This window comes from Notothenia rossii (assembly GCF_949606895.1).
Source record: "Notothenia rossii genome assembly, chromosome: 5".
Lineage (NCBI taxonomy): Eukaryota > Metazoa > Chordata > Actinopteri > Perciformes > Nototheniidae > Notothenia > Notothenia rossii.
In genome coordinates, this window is record NC_136903.1 from 11,633,375 (window position 1) to 11,659,696 (window position 26,322).

Below are 26,322 nucleotides of genomic sequence, written 5' to 3' on the forward strand. Positions count from 1 at the left end.
ATGTCTACCTGATAAGACAAGAGGGAGGCAATGAAGACCAGATGCTCCTGCCCAATGTTAAAATGGTTTAAACTGAATTTAGTCTCTTCATTTCAATCCGCAATGTAATTAATGGTTTCCAAATGATGTCAAATTTAGAGTTTGTTTTTTAAAGCTTGTCAAATGAATGTAAGGGATTACTTTAGTCGTCCAGCTCTTTTAATTGGAGTAGGTCGTATTGTATCTGAGTATTACCCTTTTAGCAGTAATGAGGCAATAAGAAAGATGTTTTTAGGAGGAAGTTAGATTTAACCTTGATTAACATGCCCTGAGGATAATGAGTAAAGCATCTGGATCTGGATAAAAGGTCATTACTTTGGAAATAAGGTCAACAAAACTAACAAAAGGGCCCAATTATATATTAATGAACAATCAAGACAAAGTATAAAACATATTGATTAAAGCTGCTTGTTTTGGATTATAACATTTTATGACGCGTGTGGGTGTGCGTGTTAGAACACACATTCACACTCCTTTAGACGCTTATATAATAGTATGTTTTATATAGTCCTATGTTTATATTTTAGTGTTACACTGTATTCTAACTTATACCGTATCTTTGCATTGTGAATTCTATAGATACTCTATAAATATTTATCTTTCTACTGTTGATATGTAAAAAAGTGTGTGTGTGTGTGTGTGTGTGTGTGTGTGTGTGTGTGTGTGTGTGTGATCAGAAGTGTTGAACATGAATAGGATAAATAAGTAACAGTAAGAGTTTTTATGTGTATAAATATATAACAAACAAAAAGCTGGTTTATTTATTTACATATTTTTAGCTATGGTTTACTTTCAGTATTTCTGGCTTCATGATTTTTCCTGTTCATGCTTGTTATTACAGGATTATTTCTTAAAGCAATGTAAGTTATAGTGGATGTTGTCCCCCATCACTGACATTACATGTATAAAATAAGTATTTTCAGATGTTGTTTATGTGAAGATACTGACGCATTATACATCCCCACAAATCATTCTGTAACTGAACCACAGAGGAGTGGTAATTTCTTGTTAAAAATAAAACATGTATTAAAGGTGGGGTAGGTAATTCACTTCAGAAATACTTTTTGTTATATTCCATGGAATGCTCTTAACATCCTGATGGCAATGAATATATTAAATGCTTTGACAATAAATATATCATCTCTGGAAGCCGTAGCGCTTTAAAAAGCACGACCAATCATCTGAGCCGGCCCGGTTAAAATAACCGGATGGCCTACCTGCCTGTCAGCCTTCCATCTGTGCACACACTTATCTCATGCCCTCATTGGTCATGTGCGCGTTCGTGTGTTGGAGGAGGGGCTCTGTAAGGAAGTCTGAAGGAAGGGGCAGATTTTTTCCGGCTGCGTACTTTCAAATTCTAGCGCACTCGAGCTGGTTTCTCCATTCTTACCTACCCTACCTTTAAGTGATTTATGTTTCCTCTCTCCTCAGTGGTGACCAAGCTGGTGAACCGGGGCTACCAGCCTCATCTGGAGGACTTCCTGCTGCGCATCAACTTCAACAACTACTACAAAGACTCCTGAGCTCTGTTCTGGCGTGTGTGTCAGCTGTAGGCTTAGATACTTATCCAATGAACCGTCGTGTACCGTGTGTGTTTACATTTTTAGAATCCCTGAAATGTGTTTAAAGGAAACATAATCAGACGTGTGATAAATGCAGTTCCTCTGGCCTTCATTTCACTGTTCAAAATATATTCAAAAACCCACCGGTGCTTTATATTAGAGCATGCGTTTGACATTAAAGCCAGTTTAAGTAATGAATGTGGAGGATCTGAACTACATGCCTGCGCTTGATTAATGGCTTTGCTTCTGGACTCTCTGTATGCTGCCAACGTTTGTAAAGAGGCCTACTGTAAAGTCTCCGCTCAGGTGTTCTTCCAACTGTTTAGAATATAAGTGCATTATATATTATGTATTATGTAAATACAAAAGCAAAATGACTTCTTTTTTTCTAGTTTTGATGCTTAAGTACTTTTGTGAAGAAAACACATTTATGTAAAAAAGCTACTTGTATTTATTCAAGATTGCATGTTAGCATTTATTTAAGAAAACTAGGACAAATAAGGTGTAAAGCATTATGGGTAATGGATTGTGTCAACCTTGGCTATTCATAAAAGTAGAGGGCAGTATTTACTGTGTAACTGAAATGTATTTTCTACACCATGAGTACCCAGAGTTCTCCTGATGTTGCTTTCACTTTCAAGGGCAAGCATTCAACAAGAATAAGCAGCGCGGCAGTAACACGTTTAAAGGGCTGCAACAAGAAGAGGATTTATTTTATTGAATGGATGGTGTAGTTTAAAAAAATGTTATCATATTCATAAATCAGGAATAGGACAAGCTTGTGTAAGTCGAACAGGAAAGAAATTCGGAGGCTCTTGTGGGCTGCAGGTTAGTTTGCAAAGCTTTAGTTTTATTAACGGTGTGATTGAAGCGTGTCAACCAGCACCTGAAGAAGAACAGGGCAAACATACTGGATGGATGAATTGTTCTTTAAAGCATCAGAAGATACGCATTTACATCAGGCAACAGGAAGAGAAGTGGTTAACCGTCGCGACTTAAAGCAAAAGTTTGACATTTAGGGAAACACGCTCATTATCTTAGTGTAGTAACCTGGATACTGTGACCCTTTGACAACAATATTTTCATTAAGAGTACCACACCACCTTAATCATCAAATGTATTCACTTTTCAAGGACTCCCCAGGTCCAATTATTTTCAAATTGAAGGACCCAATAGGAAATAGTCTGAGACGTGGTTCAAGGTTAATTACCATTACAGTTTCATAATGAGAATGAGCAGGCTTCACAAAAGCTTCAGGCAAAGACCACCGAGAGAGGCTTGAACATATGAACATGTCTCCATTGTGCTGTGAGAGTCGTGTACTCTCTTGCCTTCACTAGAACAGCACTAAAGAGGGACGCTTTCATTATACTTACAGTAAGAGTTTGAGGAGATAAACACAAAAACTTCAATTTCCATTATTGATCGGAATATGTTGTAACGCTCCATGTCTCTTCAAAAGCTTTTAACACCTGTTTTTAGTTTATCAATCTGTTCTTCTTACACCAGATAGCAAATGTACCCATTCCCCAAATGTCAAACTATTCAGTAGATTACAATGAGCAGTGACAAAACATACTCATAATTAATGATTTCACCAGAAGAACAGACAGTCCTTGAGGAAATATCCAGACTTATTCCGTGTTTAATATGTGATTACGCCAAGAAATCTGATAGAGTAAAAAAAAAAGAAGCAGACAGACACTCAATGGTCAACACAATGTAACTTTCACGATCAACGTCAAGTCAGTGGTTATGACCCCGTCTGTATTACAGGTACAAAAACACTTTCATCGTTCAACACCACCGTCCATTAATATCATAACAGCTCAAATTGACTAAAACCGAACATGGACCCAAAGGGGAGGGGTCGCCTGCCTTCCTTTAATCTTCCTGTATTCAAACGTACATTATACCCCACTGCCTACATGCGTTACCGTGACATTTCTTTTAATATTACAGCTCAGCGCTCAGTGTAGAGTTTTAATATTCTGCGACGGGACGGAGAGAACGCCATTATTTAATCATGCACCGCATTAGTCCTAGCATATCGACTCTGAAAGCTTTTAATGCAGCCGACTGATTAAACACCATATAGACACTCGCACGGCTCGTATTTACAAAACGCCTTAAAGAAACCTAGCCCAACCTACTCATTTGACTAAATATTATTTGGCTGCTTGAGGAGAACCTTGCATACAGATCATCTTAAGACTTGCTTTGTATAGGTAGTGGTTATAACAAAAAATATTACATGAATTCAGTTTAGTAGGAATGCTTAAGACCACCATATGTGTAAGTGGTAAGAGTGCAGGAAGAACAAAGATGCTTAATCTAATCGCTCATGCCAATTGTGTCCACTGTTCAGGGCACACATGCTCACACAGTTTAAATCATAAGGAATTTAACAGTCATTGATTAAAGATTGACATTAATTAAACCATTTTGAAGTCCTTCGTTGTCTTAAAATGTCTTAATAAGTGCATTCGGTAGCCGTCAAGCATTACTAAACTGATATTAACTTTTGGAAGTGCAATAACTTTTTTTGTACACGGACAAACAAAATAAACACAAAAATAGTTGCATAAGAGCATAACGTACAAGTTAACGTGTAAACATAGCAAAGGAATGAACTCTCCAAACGACGTAAAACCTAAGAACTAATGTAAACCTAAAACAAAGTAATTCACCACCTTCTGTTAGATGGCCGGGGATACTAGAAGACATTGAAACACAATCGATACCTATTGTTCCCTTTTTAGTCCCAAAACAACAACTCCAAATCCAAAGACCCGTGCTACAAAAGAAAAGCAGATCTGATAGAGAAGCCATCAGATCTGCTTTTTGTTCCTTCCAGGTCTGTGACAGAGGGTGAGTGGAAGTGACCTACACTCTCTATTATGGGTGCTAGAGTACCAGAGTTAGGGGTTAGCCGGTCATGGCATCACCTTCAAGGAGAAACTTCTCTCCGAGGCAAAGGACGGACCGTGTCCCTGGTGGTTTTTTGGTCCTGAGGGGGGAACTAGGCTTCAGACTCCAGGTCTTCCTCCGCTCCGTTGGTCGTGTCGCCCGTCTCCGGCTCCAGCAGCAGGAACTTCCCGTCGTTGGTGAGAGGCATGTTCTTCAACAGCTGGGCCAGGGCGTCTGGGTCCTGAGGAAACAAACGTAACAGAATGCTTATTTCACCTGAGCGTGATTTTTTTTTAAATCCACAAGTCGTGACAATACATTTTTGTATGAACTATGGGAGGTAGAAGTTGTTTTCTTATTTCTCTTCATAAATACCTCCTGATCAGCCACTGAAAAACCACTCTAATGTAGTGTCGTGATACTATAAAACCTAAATAAATTATATAATAAATATGTGTTGATCGAGCACATTTTGTACAGAAATATGCAATAAAATGAGCTTCACAGGAGATAAGAGAGACAAATAAAAAGGCAGATGCAGGACTAGAGAACATTGAAAAGAAGAAAGGCCTCCAGAGAGTAAATCAGAACCAAATAAACTGATCATACACACACATTGAAAGAGATGAGCAATACGGTTTCATTTTCTAACGCTTACTGCAGGGAGACTGTTCCAGAGTTACGGGTCGTTTAAAATATGACTTCCAACTTTAAACATCAATGAGGTGTCATTTCTCTGTTATGGAGAAATCAGCTGATTGTGTTATTGATGATACCTTCTTAGCTTCTGCAATGTCCTTCGCCAAACTTATGGTGTAACATATCTGTGAATAAAGACAAAAACATCAACTTTAATACACGCATTTTACCCTTCTTAAAACAGGGTAAAGCTTTTCTCTGTATCTACCTTCTCGCCCTCTGTGTTGCTCTCGAAGACGAAGGTGCTAAACGAAGGCTCCCCCTCCTCGTCTCCATCACTCCAGTCCCTGCCCTCCACCACGAAGCCCATCAGCCGGCCGTTCTCCTGGTGCGCCGCAAACTGAGTCACTTCCCCCAGCTGGAACTGAGAGAAGAGACAGGAGGGGAATACAGATTTAGAAACACGTGGTCCGAGTGGATTACAGGAGACGCGGCTTGGGTTGCAAAGGATACAAAAATGGCCAAAGGAAGTTCATTTTGTAACATTTTGTACACTTTCAGAATGAAATGTGGACCTGACTGCTTAAACAGTGAACCTCTCAGTGGGACTAAAATACGTATCAAAAAGCAATGCCAGGTCTAACGGGTTATTTTGACTTTACAAGTATGTCAATTTATTCAAATGGTGCCCATTCACTGCACGCGCTGGCACACTCTTCCATCACATGTACAGACTTGTTTACAAGCATACACTCTTCCCTGTGAGGGATTAATAAAGTATGTCTTCTAAATAAGACTTCAGTAGAATGACCACCCTCTCTATTCACAGTGCATCCTCTCATCACATGTGCAGCCATCACAATAACCCCCCCCCCCCCCTCCCTGCAGCACTGAACCAAAGGATGACATGCTTTCAGCAAAGTTTGGACTATATTGCTTGAGTTAATAGATTATACATTGTTTTTGCATGCATTACATGTCAGTACATTATCTGAAGATCTCAACAGCAATGAACGAAAACACACTCAATGATGTTATTATTTTTATAACATTACATTACATGTCACTTGTTAGACGCTTTTATCCAAAGCAACTTACATACTCAATACTGAGGGCAATCCCCACAGGAGCAACTTGGGGTGAAGTGTCTCAGGGACACAACGACATGCTGACTGCAACTTGCTACCCCCTGATTCCAAGTCCAGCACACTATCCATTGAGCCACAGCCTACCATACTTCTGTTAACCAGCATATAGTCACCTAAGCTAAATGTCTAACAAGTCATAGTGCGGCAAATCATTGAAAATAAATAAAGAGTCATAGGGTAGTACGAGGTCTAAGTAGTTTAGTAAAGTATAACTTAAAAACGTAAATATATTGTAATAGTTCTATGTGCTATGCTTATAAATATGCATTACCTTAGTTTCCTAATTACCTTATTATTTCTTAATTTGAATACGCATACTCCATATACCTGTTGTATGACAATAATTCTCTAAATTAAACTTTCCACTCAAATTATAATTACTTTAACTTTAAATTTTACTTTATGGTTAAAATCTTGGTATTCAATTATTTATTCGTGCTATTTCAAATTCCGCTAGTTTCCATAAACTTCCATGCATTTTGACTTCAGACTGTACTGTATAAAGAAAGAAATCACTGACTGCAGTTCAGAGGCATTAGTTAGACAAATGAATGAGATTTCACCGCGTTCTCGTTAATTAACATTCATTCCTGTTCATTTCCATGAAAGAAATATTATCGGAACTTTTGCAACCTTGACTAAATCTTCACGTCTGAACAAAGAAGAGAAAGGGCTCTTGATTAACACAGATTCAATAACTGTTCATACTCACACTGATTCTTGTAACCTGAGTCTGAGGGTCAATCAACCTATTGTGAAGACAAAGGAGACACTTGTGAATAATGAAGACTCGTGAAACAGCCTCGACCTTGTTTTGTTTCAGCTCGAAACAATGCTTACACGAGATGAAGCTTCTTATCAATGGGGAAATAAACCGAGGGTTATACAACAGCTTTCCAAATCAGAGTGTAAACAATGAAATATGACTTGTAGCAGAAAAGATTGTGAGGCTGTGTGAGGCAGATGAAATAGTACTATTGCTTTTTCAACAGAGCCAAAAAGATTGCAGAGAAAAGACAAACAGCATTTTAAATACCACATCATTTTTCTTTCTACCTTCAGTGCAGGACTATCAACTTTATTTTCCACCTGCACATTTTTTTTTTTTTTTTCTTTGGAAGTAAACTTCTGAAAAGTTTGTCCAAATCTCTGGTACTCATGTCCAACTTGACAGATATGCAGTAAACGGTACCTGAGGCTGCTGCTGGTGACCATGAGGTGTGACTCTGTGGTCCTGAAGATGTTGTGAATGGCTCGGGCGGCCAGAACCTGCCTCATGGCCTCGTAGATCACCTCCTGATTGTTCCCGCAGCGCACCGCCATCGAACCCTGGAAGCGCACGGCGAACACCTGCTGCAGGAGGGAGTCTGCGGAAAACATACAATCATCACAAACAGGTCGGCGGCATAAAACACTGAAGTCAATTCATTGGTTCAGGTATGAAGGTAAGGGACATGAACAGGCACACAACGAGGTCAAGCCGGGCTCAAGCTGTGCTTTGCAGAAGCATTTAGTTGCATTCAGATGAGGGAAATGGTTACCGTCGCTTTCTGGAGAACAGTCATCGTCCGTTTCTCCAAATGGATTTGTGCGTCTGCCAGGAAGGAAACACACACACACACACACACACACACACACACACACACACACACACACACACACACACACACACACACACACACACACACACACACACACACACACACACACACACACACACACACACACACACACACACACACACACACACACACACACACACACACACACACACACACACACACACACACACACACACACACACACACACACACACACACACACACACACACACACACACACACACACACAAAAAGCTATTAAACCTCTGCATCGAGGCCATTAAGAACTATTTTTGCTTCCTGGAAATGAAATAATAACCACTATGAGGCAGACTTTCAGGAAATGATCCACCAGCAGCTCTAATCACTCCTGCTCTGCTCTCACTAACATGCACCCTCACCTCCCCCCCCCTCTGTTCTGGTCCAGGAACTCGGAGGCTGGCAGCATGATGTCAAACTGGATGGGGGTCCCGGGGGCGATCAGGTCTTCAGCTTCCGGAGCAGCCCCCGTCTTCTGGGAACCACCGGTGGTATGGACCCCGCCTGGCTTCGCTCTGCAGGGAGAAACAGCGGATCAGTTATTTGGAAAAAACGGAATAACCAAAACGTCCAAAACTCAACTTCAAAAGAACAGTTTCAGAAACCAATAATGCTTTCAGTGTTCAGATTCTTTAGGATTTCTTTTAACAATTGGCACCACTTTGACATGTTGAGAAATTCAAAGCCTGGCGGTGGAGGCGAAGTCGATAGGGGGTTGGCTTGGCAACTGGAAGGTCACCATGTCAAGTCCTGGCAAGACCAAGTGCTACCGAGGTGTCCCTGAGCAACGCACCGTTCCCTACACTGTTCCCCGGGCGCCGTTCAAAATGGCAGCACACTGCTCCTAACACTAGGATGGGTCAAATGCAGAGAAACGATTTCCCCACGAGGGATTAATAAAAAGTCCATCTTTGAGGCGGCAGTGGCTCAGTCTGTAGGGACTTGATCTTGGAACCAAAGGCTTGCCGGTTCACGTCCCGATCGGAACAAAACGGAGTGAGCTGCAGAGGTGCCAATTCACCTCCAAGGCCACTGCCGAGGTGCCCTTGAGCAAGGCACCTAACCTCGAAACTGTTCCCTTGGTGCCGAGTACCTGGCAGCCTCTCTGCTCTGCCACCTCTCCTATCTGCATGTGGTTGTGTGTTGCATGTATATCCTCAACACAACAGAGTGGGGAAAGAAGTGTCCCTGTAGGGATTAATAAAGTGTATCTTCTTCTTCTTCTAACCCGACAAGCCTAGTTACCGTTGCCAAGCTATAATTGCTCATTCGTAGCGTGGAGAACATTTAAGCGGTATGCAACTTAGCAGAAAGTGACAAGATGCATAATGTCGGTTCACCTCAGTCATCATAGGCGGACATTTTGTTCCTTCCCTACTGAGGGAAAATGTAATCACATTCTCAATCTCTTTTTACGCCGTGAACAATTTACATGTAAAGATGTTGTGTTTTGCACTGACACAATTATAAACATTTGAGATACATACTGACATAAATAACCAATAAGACATGCAAAAAGCAAGTCGCATACAAATCAAAAACCCAGTTCAGCGCAGTTTAAAAGCCACCTTTGAATAACTTCATTATAAACTACAGAAAAGGATGCAGATTGTGAAGTTAGACGAGCCTGACCTGTCGGGGTTGGCCTCGCCCTCCGGTCTCTTCTCAAAGCTGGTGATGGGGGTGACCGCCTGGATGGCACTCTTGTTCAGTCGAATGGCCACAGCCTAAACAACAAACAAGATCTCTGTATCAGAAATTAGCTTATTTATCAAATCAGAGCAGAGCAGTATTAAGTGCCTAAAAGGTTAAAAACCATCACAAAATGTTAACCGTTCTCTCATCTCTCCCATACTCTCTACATGTGTACAATGATTTACTAGCAATAACACATACAAGTACTTCCAGGTTTATTTTGTTAAGTCTTTCCTTACCCAGGCATACAGTATATATCCTGTGTTGTAATTTTGGGAGAATAACCTTTAATAAATAATAAATAACCTGAACCTGAAGTTTGAATACATTAAGGTGATTAGTTAAAAAGTTCATTTTTAAATAATGCTTTAAATTTCAAAAAACAAGAAAAAAAAACAATGATATATTGAGGGGCAAGTTTGCTCTCTACATTTCGTTGTTTTACTCTAATTAGTGGCAACAAGAAGAATGCTCAATTATTTTTTTCAACAAAGCAATTAACAGAGTTCAGAAAGAGAATAACTGAGACAAGGAGGAAGAACACAGATCATTAAGTATATATTTATATGCAAATGAGGATGAGTCTATGCAGTTTTGCACAAACACCCACACCAGGGGTCATCTCCGCACTGACAACTTTCACAACAACAAAACAAGGTGTCTGAAAACATTCTTGATTTGTTGTTTTGTGCCCAACATTTACTTTCCAGCTTTTGTCTGCATTCTGTAGCACCTAGAAATCAGACCACAGCTCTATAGAGATTTGAAATCCCCCACAAAAAGGAACAAAACATTAACAGTAGCTTTCATAGAGCGTACAGATACACAACTGGTTCCTAAAGATCTTGAGATGACAAGCGTGTCATTTGCAGTTTTGCTCCACTAGTAACACAACAGGATGATTAGTATCTGAAATCTGTAATCATCACTTACTCCATGGTAAACCACCTAGGGATTATGATGAAGGGAAAATACAGAAAGTGAGATATTTCAGACACAGCGACTGTCTGTTTGTGTGACAAGAGTAAACATTTTCACAGAGTCAAGCCCCCTGCAAACAGGCAAGATGTTTTGCTTCAAAAGCAGTTAAGGCAACAACTGCTGTGAGAGAAGGGAGGGAGGGGGTCCACGAGACAACACTGGAACAATACCATTATATGTTATGCCTCTGAAACAGAGAAGAACAACAAATGGATTTTCTCAGCAAGACCAAATCAAAACTGTATACTTTCTGAGATGCTTTAAAAAAAAAAAACGAAATGTCCACAAAAACGAAATGTCTTCCTGTTTGCTTTAGAGAGGGCATCCTTACTGTTAGCGTACTTCTGACAGTCCAAACACGGCTAACCCAGTACAGATGAATAAAATCATACGGACATCATCGCCACGGATTCAGATTAACACCTCAGGCCGTCACATTGCACACGTTCAGTTTGCGTTCCTTCCCTCAGGGTACGCCTACGAAGCATCAGAGCTCGGTGCAGACACCTCATATACCGTTTTTACACCCCAAGGTGGTAAAAATACTGAACAGTAAGCACACACAAATAATGTATAAGCACTTTAAATAACTCACAGATTGAATACTTATTGTAGATTTAATTTATAATTGTTGTTTCTAATTTGTTCTTATTATATACAGTGTTTAAGGGATGAAGGAGCACAAAAATAAATAACATTTGACACAACTTAACTTACTCAAATATGTATATATATGTTCATTTAATTTATTTCTTATTTTAACAGTTATTTACCTGCAGTGTTTCCCCTATATACAAATACAACTTTTTTATTTATTTAGTTAAAATAATAATAAGTGGCATTTTTTATTGTTTGTTATGTGGATTTGTAGTATTTGTGTTACTGTATGTTCAATAAAGGTGTATTTTTGCTAAATCTTGAGACATTGCCACTGTATGTACTAGGGCCTAGGGCGCCAGATCCGGGGGGGCGCTGCGCTGGTAGCTCTGGGAGGGGAAAAAACATTTTTGACCGTTGGCGCTCATCCTATTTTTCAGCCTTGATGTAACAACATTCATAATTAAGAATATGTAACACCCTTTTCACCCCGGTTACACTTTTCATTTGCCCTGTACGATGGGCGCTGTAAGTGATGAAAATGCGGGATGTTGGCTTATCAGGCGCCCCCGCAGTTCACAGCCAAAGTGCGAGCGTGGGAGCGAGCGAGGGAGAGAGAGAGAGAGAGAGAGGGCGCACCGGTACCGGCGCTGTTGTTATTAGAATCTGGTGCTAGCTGCGCTGACGGATATAAGAAGTCGATGTTTCTACAACCAGGGTGGAGGAGAGCTCTCCTGTCAGACTGAGAGGCTGATAACTACAGCTCAGTGAGGTAAAGGACTCTCTGAGTGTTTAGATAAGTCAAGATAGTTAGATACCCCCGGACCCCCTTAGAAGATGTGACGTCCACCTCCCAATTCAAACATCTTCATACAATACTGAATACATTTGAAGCCGTTTTTATTTATATTACCCATGTCAATACGTTTCTGTTTTTGTAGTGTATTTGTCTTTTGTAGAGATTTTTCATTTATTCTTTATACATGTATATAAAATCTCTCCTAGGGCAGCAAATTGGCTAGAACCGGCCCTGGTACTAGGCCTCAAGAGCCTTTCTTTTGCTGGCAGACACATTGGCGGGGGCACACTTTGCACGTACACACACTAAAAAATTCCACGCGCTCCACGCTCACATTATGCTGGGCCCACGTGCCTTAGCACCGCTGCTATGACTCCATCCTAGGGGAAACACTGACCTGTATATCATTTGTATTTTAATTAAATCTTTAATTGATTAATCTTGTGTGAATCTGTACTGTCCTGTTTTTCAATCTCACTCTGTGGCCGCTTAAACTCCTGAATTTCCCCGGGGGGGAATTAGTATCTCTCATCTCAACTTAAACTTTACAATTAAGTTTATTTTGAATCCACCAATATATTAGCAACTAAAGTTAGCATGTCGTAGGTTTCGTTGGTTCCTTTTTTAAACGTGCAGTGTGTGTGGGGTGTGTGTGTTACCTCTGGGTTGTCAGTCAGGTAGATCTGTCTGGAAATGTTGTTCACGGTGCAAATCCACTAAAAAGAAACAAAGAGATCCGCATTAGCACTTCCTCTGAACCAGACTGACACCAGCTGTGACAGGCCAGTCAGATGTGGCAAAGCACAAAAGGAAATATGACAAACACGCAGATCGGTCCTGACAGCTCCTCCAGTACAATATGACAGATACTTGAACCAGCAGATGTCTTTTGAATGGAGTTAGAAAACAACAAGGAAGATCCGACAGCTTTTTAAAACGTCATCTTTCAAACTCACTTCTTCATATTCCCGTTTGCTCTCAGCTTGTAGGATCATTGACCTGCAGGCAGTGATGAAAATGGGAGAGAATGAAACAAGATTCCTCCAGTATCTCATTCACGTTACTCTTATTGTTGGACATGTGGAAAAGTGTCCCTACGTTTTTCCTGAGGGGGAGGTTATCTGAAAGCAGTAGCGTCTGTCCTCACACTCCACAGCCATGACGGAGCTGTTGTCCAGGTCCAGCACCATGCCCCCCGCCACCGCCCCCCGCGGCTGGCACATCAGGTTCCCTCCCTGGGTGAAGAAGTACAGCCGGTCCCAGGCTGTGGTCACTAGGCCGGTTTTACTGGAGCACAGGGGGAGAAAGAGTGGATAATAGTCGGCAAAGATATGTGAGATTTCGAAAGGTTTATCGGTGGAGTAATAGAACGTTCTATAAGTGAGGAGGGCTTCGTAAAAGAGGAAGAATGGCAGGGATTTAAGGATCTGGCTTAAAAATGAGTTCAGAATAAAGATATGCAAGAAGTAGATTCTAATTCTTTCTCCTTAAAAAGTTGTGTTAACGTTTTTAAAACTAAAACAAACAAACAAACATTTCACTGGAACTAGGAAAAATATAAACATTATAAATAATAATGGTGATTTCATTTGTACAAAAAAACTGCTCCAGGTCATTATGATATAGGTGTTAGTCTTTAAAATATAAAGAAAATATTATGTTATATTCTTTTTTGTAAGATATATGATTCTGTGATAGTACAATTTATAATAAAAAAGGTATTTGGTATTGCTTGGGAATTTATATGTCACAACCAATTGAGCTGAATAAAAGAATCAGCTTAGAAACTGAATAATAGTAATAATAATAATATTCTTGAATAAAAGAATCAGCTTAGAAACCAATACTAAACCAATACTTTAGTTTTGTCCTTATTTTTTTCCTCACACTTGTAAATATAAATTCTCCTTCACATGTATTTTTTGTGAAGGTGAACATCTGTTTTGTTTTGGTTTGAATTTGCTTTGGCTATCACTTTCTGTGCATAAACAACAAAGTAGACTACAATGTCCTTTAACTCTGACTCACCAAAACAAAGAGACACTTGCATGACTCATTGAAATGGCATTCTTCTTCTACATCCTGTTTGAAAAATATTTGCAGACACACTTAATATCACAGTGAATGGCTCATGCTGCCGTGGGTGACTCAGACCCTTAATATAGAGAAATATATAGTAAATGTTCTGTGGACTCAGCTTTTGACAAGCGTTCAAAAGGCTCCTGGCGGTGTGTGTCATTAAACAGAATGACATTCTGCGGAAACCTTTTCTCCGGTGTCACAGACATTTGTCAAAGACTTTGGATGTATATGAGCGAGAGACAGAGTTTGACAGCTCTGACATTTCACTAAATCACATCGCGGGCTACGGTGCAGTTCCACCTCCCGGAGCCATTACGGGCGTTTCTTTTCTCATACATCCACTCAGCAAAAGGCTGACAGCGCACACTGTCAACATGTTGCCTGACCCGACGTGTCGGCTGTGACTGACTTATTGTTTACTGCAGTCATGCTTATTTTGAACAACATTAGCAAGAGAAGCACATTTATCATTTTTTTTGTTTGATTATTTCTAACTTCAAGACTTTAAGGTGAAGTCAGCAAATCAAATCCAATACACTGTTTAGTTAAATACAGTGAAACATCTCACTCATCATTCTGTGTGTGAACTGAGAAGACATATGTCATTAATACACAGCCCTGGCTCTGACAATTGCAAAGAAAGAAATATAAGTTCAAAAATAAACATACTTTCTCCAGAATCGCTGACTGCACTTTTAAAAGGGCCCATTAACTTGCAAATGTGTTGCTTCATATTATTAACGTGTGTCTCTACTGTGACATGTTCAAATGCTTTAATGTTCAAATAGGTTTTTATGGGGCGTGTGGCACAGTGGACTAGTGCGTTGGTTTTTGGATCTGGAGGTCACAGGTTCAAACCCCACTGCAATCAGCATGTTGTTGTGTCCCTGAGACACTTCACCCCATATTGCTCCTGTGGGGATTGCCCACTGTATTGAGTATCTAAGTCGCTTTGGATAAAAGCGTCTAACATGTAATGTCTTTAATTTTCTCCTGTGCTGCAGCACCTCTTTTCACCCTCTGTCTGAAACCAGAGCCCAGTCTGCTCTGATTGGTTAGCTGGCCGGCTTTGTAATGATCAACCGCCAAGAGATGTCCCGCCCCCTTAGCCTATCATGTACAAATTGTTGTAACGCTATCCATGGAAGCATGAGTCATGTCACTGTGTTACGGAAGTAAACAAAAGAGTCCAATTGAGGCGTTTCAGGCAGGGGGGAGTGTGTGGGGAGAGAAACTCCCTCTGGAGGGAACATTGGTGTTTTAGCCTTTGCAGACCACATGCACAGAAACCTATATAACACACGACAGAAAAGGAAAACGGGCCCCTTTCATATAACCACTGTATACTGAATGCACGATCTATTGAGCCAGACTTAATCATCTACCAAATCATTGAATTGTCACATGTTTAAAGTGGTACATATAAAAGCATGTTTTTTTCTTACCAAGACACACATTTACATGTCGACCAAAAAAGAACGCTAAGTGAATATGAGGTGTCCTCAGATTTAACATAGGGCCATGATGAGTGCAATGAATCTTACTTTCTAATGTTGAGATAGCCAGCCTTCTGGATGAGTGTGCGATTGACAGGCTCAGTGTCCATGTCTGGCATATAGACCGTGTCCTCCACAGACAGAAGCTCCCTCTGCGCCGCACGCATGCCCTCCGCCTCCGAGTCCAGCTGGGCCTGGATACTAATGGCCGACAAAGTTTCAATACAAGCATTTCCATCAAAACATTTAGAACTTTCTTTTAAACAAACTCGATGCTTAACATTATTAAGTGTTATTCTGCTAAATCATGCCTAAAAAGGGTGATGAGTGTTGCAGTAGTTCAGAGTATAACTATTTCTGTTTAGGATTATAAACAACTATTCACAGCGCTGTACACTGTTGATACCAAAGCTTTGGTTCATCACATACACAGGAACATGGTTGTTAATGAGATAGACTTTACTTTTGAGTCATGTTGGACACAGAGGAGAGGAAGTTGTCCATCTTCTTTGACACCAGCTCAATGCCTTTCTTGAAGAAGCGGATCTGCGTGATGAGATAATAATGAGCTATTCATCTTGAATTACTTAAAGGTCCCATGTTGTGCCATTTCTACTGATCATAATAAACATTTTGAGGTATACGAAAATAGATTTACATTGTTCCAAAATCACATTGGTTTCTCATACAGCATCTCTGTATAGTAATCTCTGTCCTACACGCCTTGTTGGAGCTCCTGCCCCCCCCTCCCTATGAGTCCACAGTGCTTTGAGGTGTGTTTATGTGTTACAATGGCGTTTGTTAGCAACCAGAAAAGGACACCACTAATGACAAACAGATGGGAATGCTGCGTGGGGCCTGGGTGCCGTGTTGGCGGGACGTTGCGGGGCTCGCTGCTCCGCCCTTTGAGACTTGAGGAGCGGACAGTGTGAGCTGGATTACTGGTGTGGTTTCCTGGTTGCTGCGTGGGGTCTGCGAGACAGCGAGACACGGCGAAACTCAGCCTGAGCATACACACGTGAGTGTGTGGCGAACTGTGAGTGGAGATCCACGCAGCTGCGGCTGAGAAAAGATAAGGCTGATTGTGTGTGTGTGAGGAGCTCCAAGGATTGGTCCATTTGGACCTGGGCATGGTTACGTCACCATACTCAGGAAGAATAAAATGGAAAAAGAGAAATCCCCAACGAGGCGTTCTTTGGCAGCATAGACAGGTCTTTTCTGTGTTAGAGTTTTACTCGCTACAGGGTGTACTTTGAGGGTTTGAGACTCTGCAGACCGTTTACATGCAGAAAAACCTTCATAACAAACAAGGGGACGGGTAATAACCAGAAAAGCATGACATGGGACCTTTAAACATTTACAGTTCGATTAGTATGCGATAGAAATGTAGAGAGACACATTGCATGTGGTCACATGCAGGGTTGCAACAAACAATTATGTAATTGAAAGATAATCTGCCATTCATTTTCTAGATTAATTGTTTTGACTATAAAATGCAAAATAGTGAACGAAAATATTACATAGACAAAGATATTTCGTCTGATATCGAATATGAAACAGTAAAGCTACTGAAAAGCTGGAAACAGAAAAAGAAGATACAAATCCCTTTTTTTCCGTAAAAAGAATAAAATACTTATTCCCCCCGTGGTTTATATATCGAACTCTAACAATTGTTCTTTATTAACTTAATCAGTTCTAAAGAGGAGATGCATACCCAGGACTTTGAATACTGATATGCTAATGTGTTGTGACCCAGATGGTGGTCAGTACCTGTGCCTGTGTGTAGCCTAGCATTGGTTCCAGCATAGCGACTCTCTTGCGATACTGCAGGGCGTTGAGGGCGCAGTAATACTGCAGCGAGGCCGAGTGCTGCTTCCTCCGGGTGTAGGCCACCTCCTTCACCAAGTCTGACTTCACCTGACCAGGAAGGAGAGGATAAGCATGCAAATGTTTATATCAACTCACGATCAAACTCTGCACACTCACTCATACATGCAAACACTTTTCCTCGTCTCACACACATACAAATAAGCAACAAAGACGATTTATCTTGTACGTCCAAGAGGACATGCTGACACATCCAACGGGAGCAAATAGCAGGACTGTTATCTGAGCAGCCATTATAGTGCATGGTGTTGTAACACTCTTACTAAAACACTGCAGTGTGGCTGTAGAGGAATATTTGAATGAAAGCAAAGCACTGCCACAGCATTAATGCACTGTACAGTATGGCCTTCTACAGTTCAATGAGAAAAATCTTTTTCAAGAGAGGAAGCACTTCACAGTCACTCTACCTTCTCATTCTCCTTCTTCTTGGGCAATCGGCTGTATTTGACCATCGCTGCCTCGTGCTCTGCAGGAGAGTAGAGAAGGGACATGAGGATCAAAAACTAACTGGTAATTGTTATTGGTTTCTTAAATAGGTCAGGATTTGTACTCACCATCAGTGGCGATGCTAAATATTTCCTTCAGCGTGCTTATCTCTGCAACATTCAGAGCAAAGGACGTTTTGTTAGAATATATAAAAAATAACAATGAACCAAATCAAATAAATGACATCTAGCTATTGCAATGCCCAGATAACTTATCGCTCATAACGTGACAATAATGGGGTGTTGTGGTTTAGGGGTAAAGGCGCTGACCAGGAACCTTTGTCGTCTGTTATTCCATCTCCCCATAACTTTATTCAACTCTTGACAGTTGATAGCAGGCATAACAAATAAATACAAATATGAAAAGTGTTCTGTCTGTTGTGCGTGTGGCCTTGCCTGTAAGGTCTTTCTCTCGAAACTGGATCAAAGGGAAAACCATGCTGTCGGCCATCTGGTGGGCGAGCTCCGAGTGGAGGGAGTTCAGCTGGATGACAAAAAAACAGGTTATTAAAAAAAAAACATCTATGGACAAATACATAAACAGAAAATGTACTCTCCGCAAACATCTTGAGGCATTTCAATTCATTTCAATATGAATAGTGGCATTTGCTCCCGGTTGTTCCTGCAGCAAGCTGTGAAGTCATATTTGAAATGGGTGCATAACTACAGACAATGACTCTGCTAAATCATAACAAGCCCATATTGGGGAACAGCACATTTCCTGAAGAGAATAATAAAATAAAACCTGCTGTTAACTCTAGCATTGGAAACATGAGCACATACCGCACACACCAGCAAACCTGCGATAATTCTCTTTGCCTATCAACAAGCTGCACTCCAGCGTCTAACAGGAGGACATGCAGGTTAATCTGAGTTTAGCCAATGCTAAAGTTCACAGCATTAGGTGCAGCGGTAGGCCGGATTGACATTGCGACATAAGTGTTCTTCGGAAATCAGAAGGTAAAGGTCAAGCACACAGTATACCTGTGTCCTCTAAACAAATAGCATGTGTGGATTGCCGTGTCCTCAATCCTGTTGAGTGCTGAGTGAGCATGCCTGTGGACCCCCGTGTCTGACAGAAACAAGCCCATCTGTTTTATATTCCTGAGCTTACACACACCCCTTCATCCATCAATCTATTCCCCCACTGCTGTCCTTTCATGCGGTGCAGTATCCACCTCAGGTCTTTTCTTTAAGGTCATTTTTACCAGCATGATCTGGGAGCACAGGTGTAATCTCCATTGTTACATCATAAAATAACCAACTATTAACCTAGCATTCATAGCTCTCTTCTGCTGTGAGCACACACATATAAATACACAGCCATAAAACAATAAAACTGAAACTCACCTCTCCTACAGTTTTGGCGAAGCTCTTCAGTGTGAGGACTACCTCTTCATCACCTTTCCCAAGGGCAAAATTCTAGATGAAACAGGAAAGAAGGAGGAGACAGTTTATACCATGAAACTGCATTATGTAGCGCAGATTTAGCAAACAGTGCTCATAAGTGCCAAATAGGCTACTAAACCCTATGCTAATCCATAAATCCACACCCAAGATTTGTTTATCCATAAATGCGATTACTTTTATTTGTCATTATTATTTCATGAAGCTGCTCCGTCAACTTCAGCAAATACATTATGTTTTAGTTCATGCATGGATCGTTATTTAGAACCCATAATAAATAACTAACAGAGAGGCACTTCCACTTCAAGGTTATTTCATGCACAGATCATGCAAAGACTAGGTGTGGCAGACACACATGGAGAGAAAGATCAAATTACATATATACTATTATTAGGTGGTTAAACAAATATAACATTATTTGTTGTCATTTATGCGCTTATTTTTTCTGGATAATGGTGGCTGGCCAGTCTAAAACTCCTGAAATGTTCTCATGCACAATTACATTTGCAACAATTACACATAATTCATTAAAGTCTTAAGAGACTGCAGTAGTCAAATAAACCTGGAACAAAAAAAGTGACTAGAACATGACCCCCTGTCTCCATTGAAAAGTATACTCTTGATTATAATAACAATACTCACTTTCTTCTCATAATCGATGAGCTGCCTTGAGAGCTGCTCTGTGGCCAGTCCCATCTCACTCTGTAAAGAGCAGATGAAGGAAAAAACTTTTTTAAAACTGACATGATTTCTTTAAGCCCTTTAAGGAAAATAAATGGTCAGGGTTGAAAATAAAAATCCCTTTAAAAAACACAAGGGTCACATAAATGCCAGCTTTACCGGCGGGGAGCCATTATTGGTTCTGAGGTATTACATCATGTTATAAGTTGTGTCCGTTTACTGTGAAAAGAATGAAGCATTTATCGTGATTGCGTTTTGTTCAATGAGGCATCATTGTCTAAGTGTCAAGGGAGGTCAAAACTATCTACACTCCAACAGCACAATAATATTACTTACTGCACATTACACGGAAATTGTGCAAATGTCCTATTTCCTGGTCAAAGAAACAACACTTAAATTGGAATGTTTCTCAGGATGTTTCATTCTTCAGTTTGCATGTATCAGCTGCATACTGTATATAGGTGTGTGTAATATCCTAGTTTGGCATTGGTGTATTCCAAAGCAGCATCTGCCCTTCAGTGTAAACCAATACAATGCTCTACTGTAGTTTTATAAGGCTAATTATTAACCTCAAATGATCTTCAACCAAGCAAATACATTTTATGACTCCCATTAAGAAAAAACAACATACACCTGCCCAATTGTATGATGTTAAACCAAGCCAAACACAGTTAAGGAAACGGAGTGTGTGTCTGTGCGTGTGCGTGTGTGTGTGTGTGTGTGTGTGTGTGTGTGTGTGTGTGTGTGTGTGTGTGTGTGTGTGTGTGTGTGTGTGTGTGTGTGTGTGTGTGTTTAGTACCTGCGCTCCGTACACACGCTGCATGGACTGCAGCAGCTGGTTGGTGTAGTCAGTAAGCATCCCAGCATCTTCCTCAAACACGCTGAGCAAGGAGCGAGTCTGTGGAACAACACATTTATACACTCTTTGGGTAAATATGACAACAGGTTGAACAGACGAGTGGTTAGTTAAATTAATTATTAAAAGGATGCTATGTACAAATACAATCTGGAGTTTAAAAAGTGGACTTCTTCCTGATATAACACATTTTAGAACAAACTTGAGATGGAGGGTACACACAAATGTATTAGTTATTTTGGGTAAGAAGATGACGTTTATTTAAAACTTTCTCCTACAAATCAAATATCTTTGGGAGTATTTTCACAAAAGGAAAGCAACTGGAAGTTGTACTCTAGGGCTCTAGGAAATTACAATGAGCATTTTTCCAATATTTAAAAAACAATTCATCTATTAACTAAATATTTAGGAAAGTAATCAGCAGATTAATCAAAAATTAAGATAAATGTCAGTTGCAGCCCTAACCGTAAATCATACTGAGGTGTGAAGTCGCGTTATGCCAACAACTCATTATTCAAATGAGTTTAAGCATCTGTTAAAACCACAAATGATAATCAAATGTGTTTATTACATCAGGACAATTCAGGCGGAGCTGGGCATATTGAAATTGAGTCAAGTGTTACTTTTTATATTTTTGCAGTGTACTTAACAAGTAGTAATTAAGTACCCTAATTAAAAAACACAACTTGAGGTTTGGTGGAAAATAAAACAATAGATCCATAAAACATTTCTGGTGGTGGAAAGAGGGCTGAGGGAAGTAGCTGCAGTATGCAGAGGCTTATGAAAGTGAAGCTTCCAAGTCAAACTAAACATAATTTAATTTCTGCAGACTGAGAAAATCCTGTCTGGGTGTAGTTTTATTTCCAAACAGGTGCAGCAAGGCAGGGCAGATACAGCTGAGAGGAAACACACCCATGGCTAACGTCTGTTTACAGTTTACTCCACCTGACTTTTGCCACAGAAAGATAGAGAACCATTTCACACCAACCATTACCTGGAACATTGACAACTTGGCTGTGTTTACATTTAATGTAGCAATGACACCAGGCCTATTTCTTGTAGGAGTTGAAACACGTGAAGAAGGAAATAACCCTTCAGCATGGGTTGTACTTAAGCATCTAAAAGGGTAGCACTGTTTGAGAAGGAATGATGCAACAGAGAGCATTTAATACGGGCTAAATTAGATGAGCATTAAAGCAAGGACTGTTCTGGATTTAATGGATTGCAACTTTGAAATTGCACCCTAGACTTTTGGGCTCTAAACAACATATGCTATTTACCACTGGGAGCCACCACTGCTGCCCTGTTGCAGCCGGCTATTGACTAATTCTAGTGCAGTCCGATAATGGAAACCCCTCCCACATCCTGTAAATCGGGCCCAGTTCGGCTCCACTACAGGGTCTAGCCCCAAAATCCAACCTCATACGACATCGGAAAAATAAAAGTATTGCAATAGAGGGATTCTGGTTCAGCTATGGCCCATACATCTAACATATTGAGGTGTTTAAATGCACAACAGCATATCATAGAGAAGAGCACTGGGACGAGCAGTAGCTTTGTAAACACAACAAAGACACATACACACCGATCATATAGATTAGCAGTATAAACTAGAACTTTGTTTGGAGCAGGAAGGCGACTGTGACAGGATTACATTTCAACAACAAAGTGTCAATTAGGAGCTGTCATCGGCCAGTGGAAAGAGGCTACGCCGGGAACATGATATTGTTTGGGCTAGAAAGCTAGCTTCATTGCTCGTTACGCCTTGTCGTGTGACAGTCGTGTCTTGAAACGTGATAATACCCACACAAGCCTACCTGAGGACTGTCTTGCAAAGCATCCTCCAGGAGCAGTTTGTGATGTACGGCCGGCATCTTGTTAGCGGTGGAAGAAAAGGTACGGCAGCTTGAATTATTTAGAGTGGACTCAGTTTCCCAGAGAGCACTGCGCGGGGGAGTGGAACCAGTGGAACAAGTAGGATTTGGAGGCGGCCCTAATCTGATCTCATCCACACAGCCGTTGAGAGCAACCGCTGAGAGCAACTAGTGAGAAGTAGTTAAAAACAGTGAACTTTATTTAAAGTGTATGCTTGTATTGTTTTATATTTAACTTACTTATTTTCCAACCATGTGATCTGTAAATAGCAGAGCTTTGTAGTAGTTGTTTTACGTTAACGTTTTTACAATTTCAGTATCAACAGGGACCTCTTGTGGACATTTGAAGAATTGCAATATGTAATACTGCCTTGAAAAAACTCTACAAAATGACTGAATGCACAACATCACATCACAACAATACGATACTATTTCAAGGTCAAATATATCTGAAGTTAATGGTTGACCTAAGGTTTAAAAGAGTGGGAGCTCTCTATTCCTACAGTGGTGGTAAGACTTTGAAACTACATATCTTTACTGATGTGTTAACTAAAATGATACTCTGCTATTACATTTACAATCTAAACACTCCATTGCAAGTCCAAATGTAAATTGAATATAAAGAAATATCAGCAGTAAAATGTACTTAAAAAGTAAAATTGCAGACTGGCCCCTTTCGTTATATTTTTTATATATTATATTGTTATATTTTTAATACTAATAATAGATTTTAATATACAGTTAAAAAGTTTAGAGTAAATTATACAGTACGAGCACACATATAAAAATCATTTTAAAATGTTGACTAAAACAAGCATTAAGTATATCAAATGGGTATTCTCGAGTACTGTGTATTGCAATTAAATTAAGTGAGAAGTGTCTGCAAATTAATTGAATCAAATCTTTAATGATAGAAAAATGACATATTGTCACTTGAGAATGAGACTCTTTCAAAAGATAAGCCTATTGTGTAGATTATTATGCGTCTTTATAACTTTTCTTAACAAAAGGTTGAATAATAACGTTGATATTTTAACAATGAGCAATGGATTTATCAAAAACCTCTTGTCTTGATTTGTCTATTGAAGGCAGAGCACGTAATGTACTGAATAAACTGAAAGCTACTGGCTCTCTAATTACGTCACCCTTCCTGCAGAGGCTGCTCACATCCGGGGGAAAAATCCCTTCCTTGACTGATCCCTTGCTGGATGATAAAATAAGCAGTTTCCTCTTGAAATGTCAGATATTCTGACAGACTGTGTTTTTAAATGTCAATCCTCCTCTTTTACGTTCATGTCGTTTCATCTAATTCGTACCTGCCACCATAAAGAGCGCCCTGTAAGAACCCATGGTTACATTCACCTCCAATGCTTCCAAAAACCTTAACTCGACAAGAAGAATACTGATGTTAGGCATGGATTTAAATATATGATTCATTACATTTCAGTATGAGATGGCATGTTCTCCTGTTTAATAATTCAATTAAAGTGTATTTAGTATTTGTTGTATTAATATACAGTCAACAGCTTCTTAAATGGTTGCATAAAGCATGCTGTTTTAGGGATTTGCCTGTTAAGGCTGGATTTGAGTTGACATCCAGTTCATAGCACTGACTTTTACGTGATTTATTTTCTATTGACTTTTCATTGATATTAAATGGTATCAATACGTTTTGATGTAAAGAATCATTCATAAGTAATACGTGTATGGGGAATGAATACTTTGAATATGAGTAAGTATGTTGTTACAATTATATTTTTGCCCAACATTTTTAACCGGCACTTTAGTAGAAAAGTTGAGGTAGCCACATATACTTTTCCCCCAAAAAATGGTTTACCTTTAGCTATTTGTTACATAACTTTGACGAGCAAAGCTTATCTTATCATAGATAACTAGTAATAGTAGACAACTAGATATAGATAGATATAGATATATATAGATAGATAGATATAGATAATAGACAACTAGTACTCCAATGCAAATGTGGTTATGTGTTCTACTGATTATGAGAATTGAATCAAATTAAATGAAAAAATCTCAGAACTGAACTATATAACTTCATTGGTTTCAAATGTTATCTGGTTTATTATGAGAACAACAATAGCCTGTTGTCAGGGACATAACCTTGAAGTTGTCTAATTTATTCGACTTGATCCAAGACATTTTAGGTTTATTTGACTTTTTAGGATTGTCTTGTCTTGTTGTTATGTGTCTCAATAATAGGCAAGCCGTGACAAGCATTGTCCCTCATCATCAAGCTCCTAGGCAGCCTGAGCAGGAGGACATCCTTTCCTCCCCAATGGGCTTTAGTTTTTTAATTGGGTAAGTTCTGGCTCTAATTTAGATAAGCCCTGTCAGTACTGACTTATAATTAATTGTGTGCTGGCTCGGCTAAGTCTGGCCTATAAAAAGATATGCTTAACATCAGTGGAACAAACTCTGAAACAAAACAGGGTTTCAGCTGACCAAGGAAACACACTTTCAAAGAATTGTTAGGGTGAACATCTTGTGACTGGGACAGTACTGAACATTATGTAAGTCAATTACTGTAGGCCTAACGACAACAAGTAGAAACATGTTGTCGTTAAAGACTGAATGTGAAACTCATAGTAAAGTCATCAAAGTTTGTAGGATTCATCCTGTGGGGTAACTTCTGTGCTAATCCATCCACTTGAAATATGCCAACGTTTATTTTTACAGTTGTTTACATTCTGCTCATTTTGCCTTGCACATAACCTCAGGTTTGGTTTTCTGTACAAATTAAACATAAGCTGACAGATAATGTGTGATATGTGCTTTAGACGAGCTGGTGGGCAGGGCTTTATTGGGTTTGTATCCCCCTGTTTCCAGTCTTTGTGCTAAGCTAAGCTAACTGACATACTGTTGCGTTAGGCTTATTAATCTACTCATTCAACTCTCTGCCAGAAAGTTAATAGTGTCCCTTCAGGTAGGTTAAACATAGTCTAATCTGATACTGTGAAAAAAAGTACTTTCCTTTAGAAAATGCTTTTCCTATTGCTATGTCTACTGTTGCGCAGACTTTTATGGAAGAACAATTTAATAGGGCTTACATGGAAACTCAGATTTTATGTTTGAAGGCTTTGAAAGAGAAAAAGCATGTTTTTTTCAATTTAAAAATCTTGACTCTCAGCCATACCTAACATCATAAGACCACTGACTGAGTGTGAGAATTGTTTCCCCTGCAGCGTTGTGATAATGCAATGCATCCTGTCATCTAAACTCCATTCATATGACTCCCCTCTTCCTGTAAGAGCAAACAATGGCTCGATTGAAGAAGAGATTGAGGTTATATTGGTTGGGGTCTTTTTAACTGACCTGTGCTTACCCTCGTGGTTAAATTACAGACAGAGGGTTTTTCAGCTCCTTGCTATCTACAATTGCTCGAAAAACAAACAACAAACACAGGCCAAAAATATGAATGTCCCTTAAATGTATTTCATTTCCCCCTATACCTTTATATAAAAATAAGGAAGCTTGCTATTGGTTGAGTGTCTCCCCACCCTCCGCCTACTTTCCCCCGGTT

General features: G+C 39.9%; 2 protein-coding genes across 2 annotated transcripts in view; one reads left to right on the plus strand and one right to left on the minus strand.

Moving 5' to 3' along the window:
* The window catches only part of tubgcp6 (tubulin gamma complex component 6), a 31,326-nt gene extending 28,016 nt beyond the window's left edge, over positions 1 to 3,310 (plus strand). The window contains exon 25 of the mRNA XM_079683535.1: positions 1,471 to 3,310. Within this exon, the coding sequence (XP_079539661.1) occupies positions 1,471 to 1,562 (92 nt within the window). The 3' untranslated portion in view covers positions 1,563 to 3,310. The remainder of the gene's footprint in view (positions 1 to 1,470) is intronic.
* appl2 (adaptor protein, phosphotyrosine interaction, PH domain and leucine zipper containing 2) lies at positions 2,417 to 22,880 on the minus strand. Its single transcript, XM_079683534.1, has 21 exons — positions 22,722 to 22,880; positions 20,848 to 20,946; positions 20,010 to 20,069; positions 19,311 to 19,382; positions 18,357 to 18,444; positions 18,030 to 18,071; positions 17,883 to 17,941; positions 17,359 to 17,505; positions 16,052 to 16,134; positions 15,637 to 15,789; positions 13,109 to 13,297; positions 12,967 to 13,009; positions 12,670 to 12,726; positions 9,571 to 9,665; positions 8,301 to 8,453; positions 7,840 to 7,892; positions 7,491 to 7,665; positions 7,011 to 7,047; positions 5,419 to 5,574; positions 5,288 to 5,335; positions 2,417 to 4,752 (listed from the first exon to the last, which is right to left on the minus strand). Exons 1-21 carry the CDS (start codon positions 22,776 to 22,778, stop codon positions 4,624 to 4,626), a joined length of 1,995 nt encoding a protein of 664 aa, XP_079539660.1. The 5' UTR covers positions 22,779 to 22,880; the 3' UTR covers positions 2,417 to 4,623.
* Between the last annotated feature and the right edge of the window lie 3,442 nt (positions 22,881 to 26,322).

Excerpts from the sequence above, each read along its gene's own strand:
- appl2 (XM_079683534.1), bottom strand. The coding sequence starts at position 22,778 with ATGCCGGCCGTACATCACAAACTGCTCCTGGAGGATGCTTTGCAAGAC. Across the intron at positions 9,666-12,669 it reads ACCTGACTGACAACCCAGAG|GCTGTGGCCATTCGACTGAA; the intron begins GTAACACACACA and ends TTTGTTGTTTAG. Across the intron at positions 7,666-7,839 it reads CTGTTCTCCAGAAAGCGACG|ACTCCCTCCTGCAGCAGGTG; the intron begins GTAACCATTTCC and ends TGTTTTCCGCAG.